This window comes from Onychomys torridus, chromosome 15, assembly GCF_903995425.1.
Source record: "Onychomys torridus chromosome 15, mOncTor1.1, whole genome shotgun sequence".
Lineage (NCBI taxonomy): Eukaryota > Metazoa > Chordata > Mammalia > Rodentia > Cricetidae > Onychomys > Onychomys torridus.
This window is the reverse complement of record NC_050457.1, coordinates 76,978,789-76,992,624: the sequence shown is the minus strand read 5'-3', so window position 1 is coordinate 76,992,624 and position 13,836 is coordinate 76,978,789. Positions and strand designations below refer to the sequence as shown.

The window sequence follows — 13,836 nt, the reverse complement described above, 5'->3', positions numbered from 1 at the left end:
CCAGGGCTCATCCACTCTCAAGTGTTCACTTACTTCCCCAGATCGGGATGTCTCTGCTCTCCGCCTTCATCACAATGGAGGACATGGTCATGGTGACAGGGATGGCATCGAAGTAGGAAGAATGTGGTGCCAGTGTGAGGATAGCAGCCTCAGTAGGCAGGGCCTGCCGCCCCTTCACAGCCACACGGTGGAAGCCGCCAGCAAACCACATGGCGCGCATGATAGCCTTGAGCAGGAAGTCCACAACCCTGTAAGAGATAGGCAACATCAGGGTCCTGCCACTACATAGGCATGGAAAGGGGCATGGGAAAAATGATACTGGGTCCTCTGCAATAGGGCAGGGTGTTGAAGGCTGCTTCAGCAATTTCCCTGAGAGGAGAACTGGAGTGCTTGATTCTGGGGCACCCATAGCCAATGTCTCCCACCTCATCTGACAGACAACGGAAGGGCTTTTCCCACCACACAGCATCCTGCAAGTGAGCACAGCTACCCCGCATTGACAGCAGATCACACAACCAAGGTCAAAGACACACAGACTTTAGATATCAGCAGTTCATGTCAGCACTCAGCCACGCCTGAGTAGACAAGCCTTCAAAGCATGTAGAACACCCATCAGAAGCTGCATGCTCATCAGTTGAGAGCAAGGGCATTACTGTGGTGAGCCTTCTAGGCCTCCTTCCCATTGGTCGCCCTGCCTCGGAGGCCAACCACACGAATCAGTAAGGTTCTGGAAGGACCTAGACGGACATGAACGTAGACGAAAGAAAACTGGCCGAAGCCATCCATCTTGGTTTCCTACAATGTCCTTTGTACACATGAGAACTCAGGCACTCAACCCTGGTATCTTCCTTCCCTACGCACCCTCAACAAACCTCAGACACTTCTCAGGACACCCCTGCAGTGACATGTAGTATGGGGAGCCCTGGGTGGAGCTTGGTCCCGGGGGAGGCTTGCGTAGAATGCATCAGATCTCACTAGCTGTGGGCTAACCAGGTGACCAAAAACCACAGAGGGAAAAAAAAAAGCCCAAAGCCCTGTTCCTTGATTTCCCCAAAGCGCTAACTCCCCTGGAGGTTCTGTGAGAGGAGCCCTGGCAGATCTAACAAGTGGCCAGTCACTTGGGTACAGAGCCCCTGGAGGAGTCGCCTTGGGAAGACCTTTGCTTACTTGGAGGATAAGCTGCTGCTGTAGTTACCATGAGACACTGGGGAGCAGATTCAAGGTTCTATTTCTAGGGATGGTGTGACACATGGGTGTGCACTCCTCTACGTCAGCCGGACACTTCCAGATGGACTCACAATAAAAATGTCCGGCAATAAAATGTCCAGCAACTGATAAGGAGGAGGCTGCCGAGGATGGGGAAGTGAAGCTGTGGGAAGGCTCCACTGGAACAGGAGCCGGTCCTGGAAAGGCAAGGGGAAGAGGGAAGCTGGAAAATCAGCACCATCAACGCCGACTTGCTGACAGCAGTGCCCTTCTGCCCTCACAGGGAAAGATGAGACAGCATGGGGGGCAGGTATGAGGAGGGGCTGGGTGCCCCAGGCTGATGGTGTGAATGCAGACAGACATTGTGGGCTCAGTGAAGGTGAAGACCCTCATCCTGCTGGTACTGTCAGAGGCAAGGAGGACAGTGAGCTCTGGGCAAGGTCGGAGGTCAAGTAAAGGTCAGGAAAGAAAGCTGCAGGAACATGAAGAAGGGGGATGGAACATGAGCTAAAGCTGCTCAGAGCTGAAGAAGACCTGGGCACAGGATGAAGAGAAGATTCTGAAGAGAAACAATCTGCTTCCACACATGGTGCATGAGCCCCAAGACAGTAGACCGGCACCCTCCAGGGGAACATGAACACTATGCTTCAGCCAACCAGAAAGCCAGGCAAGAGAGAACAAGCTGTTTGTCAGTAGTTAATCAAGTCTGAGGTCCTCTTGCAAATTCTTGTTCTGGGAAGAGAACCTGACACTCCAAACAAAAACAGAAAAGACCGGGCAGAGGATGATCTGGATGCCCCAGGAGGCAAGCACTACCCCACAGTGTGGCCTGACCATGGGGTTTGGAGAACTGAGGTTGAACTGGGGGTTTTGACACGCTTTCTGCCACAGCAAAGAAAAAGAGACAGTGAAACTGCAAGAGAAATAAAACAAAAAACAAAAACAAAAACCACAGGCTACCGTCCACATGCAAAGCAAAGCACGTGTGTAATTTAAAAACTGTAAATCATAGGATGTGGTTGTGCTTCTGCCGACAGAGGAAATCGTATTTATACCCAGGATGTGGTGACTCTTCTCTGAGGGTAGAGGGTAAGATATTCAAGTCCTTCACTCTCACGGTTAACCTATCAACCCAGGAACTGAGTCCAGAGGTGCTCTCAGGAACAAGCCCTTCCCGAGCTGCCTGTTGGCTGAGGACCAGCAGCTGGAGGATCTGACTGCTCCCTGCCTGGCCCACCCCGGACCTGCTCTGGTGGATAAAAGAACCAGTGTAGGGGTCAGTACTACCAAGAGGCAGCAGTATGATTTTTATGACACTGTACTTTGAAAGTCACTCACAATAAGCGTCTTTTGTAAAACTGTGCAATTCACCGAAAGCCTGAGATTTTAAAGAGTGTCTGAATGTGACCAACTTCACCCAGAAAAAAAAAAAAGTTGTCTTTAACATCAATCTGTTCACAACAGCTTTGTTGAGCAGGCCTAACACGGTCTGAGTGTGGATGAACCTGCTGCTGTAGCTCAGAACTCTGACGACTCTGCAGCCAGCTATTTTAAGGCCCGCTTTTCCCTAATTCTGTGCCACTCAGAGTCAGGAGCATCCTTGAGGACCCAGGGCCACAAATCCAGAGTTCCCATAGATACTGAATGAAGGTATCTAGGGCTTCATGAGGCATAACACGGTACATCCAGTTTACATGTGTATACTGTACATATGACACTTTCAACATATATGCACACGTTCATCTACAGAGACTCCAACCTATATATAGATTCATACAGTCTCATCTGTGTACACATACATGTGCACATGCACACTCCTATACATAGACTCACCAACATGCACATACATGCACACTCCAACACAGGTATGCACTCTACACATATGCACATTTCAACATGTGCACACTTGTTCTTATCTACACATACATGTATAGTACAATGACACATTCATATATGTTCACACTCCAACACACATACCTACACACACATATTCCAACACCTATATGCATACCCTCATCTTCATACACACACGTGTACTCCAACAGGTGCACACACACATACTTTCACCTGTGTACACTCATGTATATATATACACCTATGTATACTCATGTATATATATATACATACACACACACCAACAAATGCACACCAAACATACTACAGTACCTACACACATACCCATAGTCTAATCTAAATGCACACTCCAACAGGCACACACACACATGCATATTCTCACATGTGTACGTTCATGTAAGTACATCCTTCATACACACACACTCACATACACACATGCACCATTATACACATATATACCCAGGCATAACCCATTCTTCTCACACAGAATGACATGTACCCTGAGCTGACAAAGACGTACAAAGCTTGAGGGAAACTGTGGCCGTAAGAAATCTCAGCCTCTCACTCACTGCACATGAAACAGACTTGCATCACATTGGTGCAGTGAAGGAAGCTGCTGTGAATAGACCCCGTGACTGGGACACTCAGGGACAGTGTGCTGGGGCCCTTTGCAGCTTGCTGAAGCCCACTGAGTGCCCATAGGAGAGTCCCCAGGAAGCACAAGGCAAGGAACACAGCCCAAGTCACCCACTTTGAAGGTGGTCCTGCTGCTCAGACTCTGAGCTGGAGTAGGGAAGAAAGAAGGGGGTGATCAGGCCCGTGTGATGGCAGGCAGGCAGCATGTAGAGCCCCTCGTCACCAAGAGCTGACGCCTGTCACCCCAGTACCTTTAAATTCACCTGAGTCTGCTTCCCAGCAGAAAGATCAAAGTCAGGATCTGGTTTGGCCTAGATTTGATGTGTTTGGTTTTATTTCATACCGGATTCATGTTATGGTTTTTTACCCTTTTAACGGATGTCACAGTAAAGCATGCTGCTCAAAGAGGATTAGGAAATCTCAGACAAATGAAGAGCTGAGATTAAGCAACAACTTCACAAATGACCAGCCTCACTCAAAGCCCACACTCACCACACCGGGTGCTCACCATCATCTGATGATGACCAGCCTCACTCAATGCCCACACAGGGTGCTCACCATCAACTGATGATGACCAGCCTCACTCAAAGCCCACACCGGGTGCTCACCATCATCTGATGATGACCAGCCTCACTCAAAGCCCACACTGGGTGCTCACCATCATCTGGTAGTGATTTGACACTCAGAGAATTGAAGTCTAGAAAATGAGATCCCCTCTTGCCTCTCTCCTGAACAAACATCCTATGCATCAGGCCCTCACAAGAAAAGAAAGGCTGGGAGGTTTGGGTGAACACTCAGCTCAAAAAGCAGTGACTTTTAGGCTTTGGGGCCATAGAGCCCCCACACCCACACAACTCAGCTCCCTGTGAAAGTACCCCTGGGGGTGGCCATGTTCCAGGAAAAGGTTATTTGCACAGCAGCCGATCTGGTGGTCTGTAAGCCTTTCTGCCAGAATCTCCAACAATGATTTATTTGCCTTTCTGAGCTGGTGAAGGGGCCTCTAGATACATCAGCAGAGCATTCTTAGAGTGCTGGCTAAGGCACCTGTGACAGGTGGAAAGACAGACACACACACAAACACACATATAACTTAGTGTATATCATCTTAACAATGTGATGTGGTTTAATGGTGAGTGCCCAGTTTGACTGTGTTCCCAACACTTCCATCTTCAGACAGCTGAGGTTCGTTCATATCTAACACTTAAAGGAAAGGGCCAGTTTGTATCTAAGAGAGACCCAGCCTGTAGTGACAGTGTCCAACACTCAGGAGGCCTGGACTGGCTCATGATCCCCACTAGGGCAGGACTGTCTGGTTCCAGCCTACTGTTAGCCAGAGCTTTGGCTTTGTCAAGTTTGGTCAGAAAGTGGGATTTGGTTTCAAATCACTGGACTTAAGAAAGGATGCAGGCGGGCTGGAGAGATGGCTCAGAGGTTAAGAGCACTGGCTGTTCTTCAGAGGTTCTGAGTTCAATTCCCAGCAACCATATGGTGGCTCACAACCATGTATAATGAGATCTGGTGCCCTCTTCTGGCCTTCAGGCAAACATGCAAGCAGAATACTATATCTAATAATAAATAAATAAATCTTAAAAAAAAAAAAAGAAAGAAAGAAAGAAAGAAAGAAAGAAAGAAAGAAAGAAAGAAAGGGTGCAGGCTTGTCTACTTCCAGTGACCCCAGGTAGGCAGGATGTGTCAACTGTGACCTGACCTGTCACTCAAAAGGTGTTCGCCTCTCCCCACCCACAGCACCCGCACTGTGCGGGTTGAGGCAGGGACCTTGTCACTGTGGTGCTGGGCCAACTCAGCCCAAGAGCTGGTTACTCAGCATACATTCCCCAATTCCCACCAGCAGACCTGGAGCTGGGTGAGGGTGGCCTGGGACCTCTGGTTTTAGTCTTCAGGCCATACACAGGAGGCCATGGTGGTAGTGGAATCTCTATGCTCTGGGACATGGATGGGTACAGCAGCCTCATGACCCATTGGCCCTGAGGATGAAGTCTAAAGATCAGAGAGAGACAGGCAGGGACAAGTGAGATTCAAAGGAAGCAGCAGGAAGGAAACACTGATCCCTGGGGACAATAAAGCAGGCTTAGAAAAGGAAAGACAGGCCCACACTGACTGAGCAGCAACACTGTGACAATGAACACACACACACACACACACACACACTCTCTCTCTCTCTCTCTCTCTCTCTCTCTCTCTCTCTCTCTCTCTGTCAGCCAGAAGAGCTACTTACCTCCTCCATAAGGCCAGTGGCTGCTCTGGCTCCTTGTCAGGAGGTCCCAGGGAGGCCACAAGTGCAAAGGGCCAGGCCAGCAGCATCATGAAAGCAGCGAACAGGAGCCGGATGGGGAACAGCGTCAACGTCATGAAAGCCACCTGGGAAGACAGGTGTTATTTTTTTAAGCACTCCTGTTTGAGAACATGTTGAAGTCTGCCTGCACCCTGGGGTCCTGCAGAGCCAGGTCACAGCTAGCCAATGTGCTGCCATCACTGTGGCACCCATCCTCCTACTCCTGACTAAAGACATTTGGGATGTCTTGGGAATGGCATGGCAGAGCTTGATTGGCATGTTCAGCTCTATTCTGACTCAGATACTATATCCAACACAGGGACTGGCACCCAAAGCTGGAGCCAAGCTTCCATGTCTTGCTCAACACATCATCCATCATACCTTCCTACCTCTCCCTAAAATCATTAAGCTGGGGAGATATGTCAGTTTGTAAAGTGCTTTCTGTAAAGAGCTGAGGACCTGAATTCAACCCCAGAACACAAGTTTTAAAAAAAAGCTAGGTGTGGTAGTACAAAAGTGAAATCCTAAAACTGGGGATTGCTGGGACCCTGGGGTTCACTGGCCATCCAGCCTTGCCTACTTGGTGAGTTTGAGACCAGTTAAGAAACCATGTCTCAAAACAAGGCAGATAGTGTCTAAGGAATCACATCTGAGGATGACCTCTGGGTTTGACATGCACATGTGCACACACACAAATTGTTGACATGCACAGAGATAGTAGTAGATGTAGTCCCAAATATTGGTGGAGCTGTGAGGGAGCTGAGTGGAGTTGCAAGACCAACCTCGGACCAGAGAACAGAGGAATAATCAGGGCAGCTCTCCAGCCAAGGAGAGGTTGGGCGGAAGGCCAGAGCCCAAGGGAGGCACGGCTCACTAACCAGTGCTCACCTCAGGGCAGCAGGAAGCTATGGAACCAGGTGGCTGTCTGTGGCTCTGAGTTTGGAAGACATGTGGTGGCAGTTTGGCTCTGTGGAACAGAGCCAAATGCTGCATTAATGGAAGGTATTTTTCACAGCCTTAGAAATCAGGGTGGACTTGACACTGAGAATGAATTCCCACAACTTTTTTTTTTTCCCCAGACAGGTTTCTCTGTGTAGCTTTGCGCCTTTCCTGGAACTAGCTTTGGAGACCAGGCTGGCCTTGAACTCACAGACTCGCCTGCCTCTGCCTCCCAAGTGCTGGGATTAAAGGTGTGCGCCACCACCGCCTAGCAAATTCACACACCTTTTAAAGGCTCAACAGTCAGTTGAGGCCCAAGGGCAGAACAGATCCAGGTACCAACATCTATCTACTCCAACACTTAGTTAATTTACTGGGACAATGATTACATACGACATCTCATAGTGATGACCTTCCCTGTCTCACAGAAGCCTGCAGTGGGCTGTCAGTAGATGTCTTTGGAGGTAACATCATCAACCACTCCCCTGCCTCTGTTGGGACATAACACTTATTCTTGTGCAACACGGTAAAGTGCTGTGGCCAGGGTTCCTCCGATGTCAGATTCTTACTTGCAATCCTAGGAAGTAACATGCTGGGGCTTGTGTTAGGGGTGCTGGGAGGCTACCCGCCAGGGCTTGTGTCAGGGGTGCTGGGCTTGCTGGTAACTGACCTGGATTAACTCTTCACTGACTTTCAGGGGAGACACCTATAACCCCCACTGACCTGTGCTGTTTCAACCGACTCTTCTCTGGGTAGCTGGCTGCAGCTTCTACGTCTCTAGGATCCCATCTTTACAAACTCCGCTTTCCTCCCTGGGTTAATCTGGTTTACTCTCCACGAGGAGTTTTCCTAGAAGCCCTTAGTAGGCTTCCTAACAATGCCAAACTTGAGAGTTGGGAAGGAGCCTCTGCGGCCTCGTTCAGCATGCGGGGTGGGTGTGAGTTGGGGAGGAAGCCCTTTGCATTGGTGTGCTGCATAGGAGAGGGAGCAGAGAGCCCTCTGCAGCACCGCAGTCCAGTGTGCAGGATGCATGAAGTGGGGAGGCAGCTTGTTGTTGTACAGCATACTGGGGAGGGTCGAGAGGCCTCAAGTGTCAGGGCCAGCTTCCTCTGTACTCTGCCTCCAGCTTCACTCCGTGCTGGCTTTCCAGCTTTTGTCTGTACCCCAGGGAGCAGGGACCCTCCCCAGGTGAGCAAGGCAGGACTGATGGGGCCTGCCACAGTCCTAGAGCCTTACAGGACCTACTGTCGTCCCTTCTGCCCACATCTCCACAGGCTATCGTCTTCACACAGACTCAGCCTAGCCACTGGTCCCTACTTCAGGATGCCCACCCTGGTGCAAATGAGTCTGAACAGACTGGGGGACCACAGACATGGGAGAGGCCAATGTTTCTGAGCCACTACAAAGGAAGCAGGTAGCCAGGAGGATATGACACGCCAGAGTGGCTGAATCTGGTGGTGGTAGCGTGGGGTGTGGGGAGGAGAAGCAAAGCTCTAGCAGCCCCGAGAATCATTCTTAGAAAACCAGGCCAGACTGAAGAGCAACTGAGCGTCTGGCGACTTTCCAGACACCCCGTCTTCCAGGTGTGGGTGGCTGCCACCAGGCAGGGCCTGACTCTCTATCAAAGCCTCGAGGCACCTTTTCTTGCTGTAGTTTGTGAAATCAAGAGCTCTGTCCATATCGGGAGTGCAGGGTGCTAGAGAGACGCTGGGAGCAGGACAGGAGCCCACTCTCCACCCAGGAGCCACGCTGGATGCCAGCTTGTAACATGTGTGGGCAGGTCTCCAGAGCCCATTTTACCAAAACTACATGAAGTGTGGCTGTCCACCTGAGGAAGTGAGGTAGCATGTGGCAGATTGGATACTCTGTACAGGAACTGGCCAGGGATGAGCTGGCCGAGTATAAACGAGGGGAGAAACATGGGATAAAGGATTCATTCAGCTATGCTCCCAGATGACATCAGGGTTGGACTCAAGGTTGCAACTCCGTGAAAATTCTGTGGACACAGAGGTGTAGGGCCCCTGATTCTGGGACCCAGAGCCCCACTTCCTAAGTCCAGCTGTGGAGAGTGGAGACCCTACTTCATGCTAAGGAGCCACATCACTCTCAAAGGTGCAAGGGCCAAACAAACTATGTGGTCATCTCACCTGTGAGCTGGAAGTGAAAAGCTGTACCACAGTTCAATAAGGAATTACAGTGGCCTGGGGCTGTGCTAACCTCAGTTACCCTCTGAAGGTTGACATAGTCTAGATGAAACTGGTACACACACAGTCCATCACAGCACCACAGGAGACAGTCTGAATTACATTCTGAGGGCCTCCTTGGGAGGGAGGCTGTGGCCAACAGCAGCCACTCCATATCAATCCCATCAACCCTAGTCTCCTTGTATAAGGCTGGGTCTGGATAAGGACAGGAAGTGAGGACTGAACCCCAGTATCTACTGCAGCAAAACATGGGAGCAGTGAAAAGTGGCAGAACTCAGGAGCCCACAGCTGTATGTCCATAGCATACAGACACACACAGAAGAATACACATTCACATACCCACTGGAAAAGAGGGATACAAACACACATGCACATGTATCCCAGTATATACATGGATGCATTCATATACATACTGAACACATACATATAGATATACATGTACAAACATATTCCAATTCATATATACACTGAACATATACACATTAGATATATATGATACATATACCAATGCATACAATGTGGACACATTCATATACACTGAACAAATATATATACACATAGATATTCATGTACCCAATGATACACATATATACCAATATAGACAATGTGGACAAACATTCAAACACTGAACACATATACACAGCATACATGTACACACACAATGTGGACATGTTCACACACACATTGAACACATACATTTTCACATACATTGACACATAGAGATATATTTACATACAATGACCACACACTCACACATTCACACACACACTGAACACACACTACATGGTTACACATGTACATACTGGTACACATATATACCAATACATATAACACGGGCACACTGAACACACACATGGTCACACATGTACACATTGATACACACACATATATCAATATACATAACATGGATACATTCTCTCACACACTGAACACATGGATACACAGACACATTTCACTCTCTCCATGACCCCAAGTAGATACCTCCAAACCAGCTCTCATATATGAAGCTGGTCATAGTTGGGACACTGAGACCTCAGGCACCCCTCCTATGAGGACTGTTTTCTGGGAAGTCTCCTGTAGACACGGGCCTGGACAAAGGAAGATAAGCAGGCTTTGGGACCCAAGGAGGAGGCAATGTGACCACCCAGAGACTCTCTGGGATCAGTGCTCTGGGGAGATAAGTAAAGAGCTCAAGAACTCCCTGCCCCACCCAAGAGCAAGGACACTGTGGGGAAGGTGTGCTCCATGAGCCTATAGGGACTCGGGGTGGAGATGGGTGCCCCTGCCCTGGTCACTGGAACTGTTCCCTGGGTCATGAGCCACCCGGTTGTGGTCATCGTACAGCTGCTGATAAGATGGAGGAGAAAGTGGGTCAATGTGAACCCAGAAGGACACATTTCTCCTCAAGAGGAGCTGGCCCTGTAGTACCTGAATATGAGACAGTGTCAGGCCGGCCACAATACTTTGTCCTGGTGGCCAGGGCGACTAACTAGGGATTCTTTTCTTTTCTTTCTTTCTTTTTTTTTGGGGGGGGGCTTTCTGAGACAGGCTTTCTCTGTGTAACAGCCCTGGCTGTCCTGAACTCACTTTGTAGACCAGGCTGGCCTCAAACTCACAGAGATCCACCTGCCTCTGCCTCCTGAATGCTGGGATTAAAAGCATGCACCACCACCACTGTCCAGCAAGGATTCTTATTCTGTATATAAATGGGGCTGTCCTGATGCACTGGCCTGTAACACTGAGTGTGTCTAAGAGTAAAGTGCTACAGCATGAAGTACCATCACACACAGCCAGCACAGACCCTGTCATCCTGAGTCAGCCTGACAGGGGCAGTGACATAGACAACTCTCCTCAAAGTACACGCCAACACCAGTGTGTTTACTGTAGGGGAAACTAACATGACTCCTGAGGACACCTGCCAACACACGACATCCTCCACATGGATGACGGTGGCATCGGTGCTGTGCATACACCCTAAGCTGCTCTCTTCTCAAAGAGTGTCGAACAGTCAGTGAGAAGAAGCAGAAAGCTACTTGGTGGTGTACAGTGCGCCCCGAACCAATCCATCTGTGCAGGGCATCGAGTTAAGAACCACAAAGTGAGTGTGGGATGCTGGGATGTCAGATCTGAGGGGCTCTGTGGCCACTGGGTTGCTGGAAGTTTTGGGAGTGATACAAATCGGGGCACCATGAATGGATAGGTCTGTATGAAGTGGCCACGTGGTGAACACACCCAGAAAGTGCCCTGCCTGGACCCCACGGTCAGGACCCTGCCTGGACCCCGTGATCAGGTGCCCAACAAGCTCTGGTCACAATCTGCGGGCCACTGGGTGGCTCTCACTTGTCTTCCTGCGGAGGACCTCTGGAGCCCTGACTTCCTCCAGATGTTTTACAAAGCTGGGCTCCAAGAAGGTGTCTGAGGAATGGCTGGCTGTGGATGTGGCTTAGACTCCCTAAGGGATAGGGACAGCTGTGACCTCTTCCAGACTTGTGTTAGAGTTAATGCTTCTACCTCATTTTAGAAGCACATCACAAAGACCCCCCCAGGGACATCCAGCCCCATCTGTGGTCAGTCTGCCCAAAAGCTATGGCAGATGGACTCAGATGTGTCCAAGATTGTGACACTTTATACCTGAGTGCTCATCCTGCCCACATCCTCCCCAGGGAGTTGACAGGTTGAGCCCTGTCAGATGTTAGAAGAGGAGAGAGAATCTTGGGCAAAACAGAGGGCAATGGGGTGCTTGGAGTGGAATGGAGGGGCAGTTAGTGAGGCTCATCCTGGAGAGTGACAGAGTGACTAGGCTCCAAGGAGGATGCTAGACAGAGTGAGACCAGGCGGACTGGGCCCTGAGGACCAACAGGGCACAGACCAGCGGCCAGATAATCTTTAAAAGAATGTCTCAATGGTAAAGATGCCCAAGCTTTACAACCTGAATTTGATCCCTAGGGCCTACACTGTGAAAGTAGAGAACTGACTCCTTCAAGTTGCCCTCCCCACACATGCTATGTAACACACATGCGCGCACACACACACACACACACACACACACACACACACACACACACACACTATAGTACTAAAAATCTGGCCCTCATTCTGGTGCCTTAGAAAATCAACCAAGGGTCATAGTCAGACACTCCCCATGAGCAGACCTTCCTGAGAGGCTGCTAGAGACTCCCAGTTTTGTCTAGGACTCAGATATAGGCCAATGCAGGTTGATGGCCAAGGTCCCATTCTGTCCCTGCCCTAGACTGGTACCACAATGACCCAGCGCCACTGGCAGAGGGTATCCCTGACTCTGGTGGTGGTCATTCACTCTACTTCACTGTCCAGTCTTTGGGCAAAGCCTTTTCCACACATTCAGTCTCCACAGTCCCATAGCTTTGGCCATCTCCAGACTTGAGGGTCTCTCTCTGCCTACCAGGGTCTATTAAGGGGTCACCATCCCACCTGACAGGGCAATTTCTGTGATCCATGAAGAAAAGCCTGTTAGGTTCTAGGCAAGTGAGCACCCAGTACTTTATGCTACAGTACTTTATGGTGCCATGAAGAAGGTAATGCAGGCCTTGTATGCTCAGTGGGAATGCAGGTAAGCTCTGTACCCTGGGGAGCTATAATCCTCCATCGATCATGGAGAAAGTCTGCCAACTTTACTGTTGCTGGTGGCAGCAGAGCTGGATGCCACCCAGGGCCACCACTGGGGGACAGGTGAGTCTAGGTTCTCTGTGGGACAGCTGAGGGTGGAGCTTCAAGCGACCCAAGGCACCAAGGACAGATCTGAGGCAACAAGCATAGGGACGGTGAAACTGAGATGGCTCTCTTTCCAGCTGCCTGGATGACTTCAGCATTTGGGTCACAGCTCAAGGGTCACAGAGATGGCCAACTGGAGGAGTCCCTGACAGGTACAGCTGTCTGGAGGACCCCGAGACCTCTGTGTGTTGCTACAGCACAGTCAGCAACTTAGCTGAGACCAGAGCAATGAACCAACATCCATGTATGCTCAGCCCAAGCCAGGGCATGCAGAGCTATAAAATATACCAACAGGGATCTAAGCACCACACTCAGAGCAGCCACCAGAGCACCTGGTGCCAGAGACCTGCTACTAGCTCCTGAGGGGATGGACCAGAAGCCAGAGGCCCACATGTCACTTCCTCATCCAGAAACTCCGGGTAGGAGCTAGGGATTGGATGGGATGGTAGGCAAAATGAAGGGCTGCTGGGGCCACAAGGAACAGCCTGAGCTCAATACACAGAGAACTGCCCTAAACCCTCACCCACCCTAGAGGGAATGAGAAACTCCGGTGGGCCACCCTGAGTAGGAAACAGAGATGGGGCAGCTGGCCATGTACCATCATGCCACAGAGCCAGCCTGCCTGCTCACAGATGACAAAGAAAAATCTTACCAGGGAGGCAGGGTTGTACTTCAAACCTAAGGGGGGAAATGAGGGGAAGCTGGCCAGAGTAGAACAAGGCAGACTGATCAGAGCCCAGGGTCTGGGTTCCGTGAGCAACAGGAGAAACCACTTAGGATGTAACAGGCGCCAGGGCCTGGAGCCCCTGTGCTTCTCAGGATGCACATATCTCTGACACTTGCTGGCTCTAACTCAGGGACAGTACTACCACAATGCCACCAGCCTGAACCTGCTGACACCGGCAGTCAGCCGAGTGACTAACAGTCACCAGCATGGTAGCTGAGTGTGCACTC

At 50.2% G+C, this 13,836-nt stretch overlaps 1 protein-coding gene across 1 annotated transcript in view; it reads right to left on the bottom strand.

Moving 5' to 3' along the window:
* Lpcat1 (lysophosphatidylcholine acyltransferase 1) overlaps positions 1-13,836 on the bottom strand; it is a 51,827-nt gene that overhangs the window by 25,838 nt on the left and 12,153 nt on the right. Inside the window, 2 exon segments of the mRNA XM_036207189.1 lie at positions 34-248; positions 5,933-6,075. Of these exon segments, the coding sequence (XP_036063082.1) occupies positions 34-248; positions 5,933-6,075 (358 nt within the window).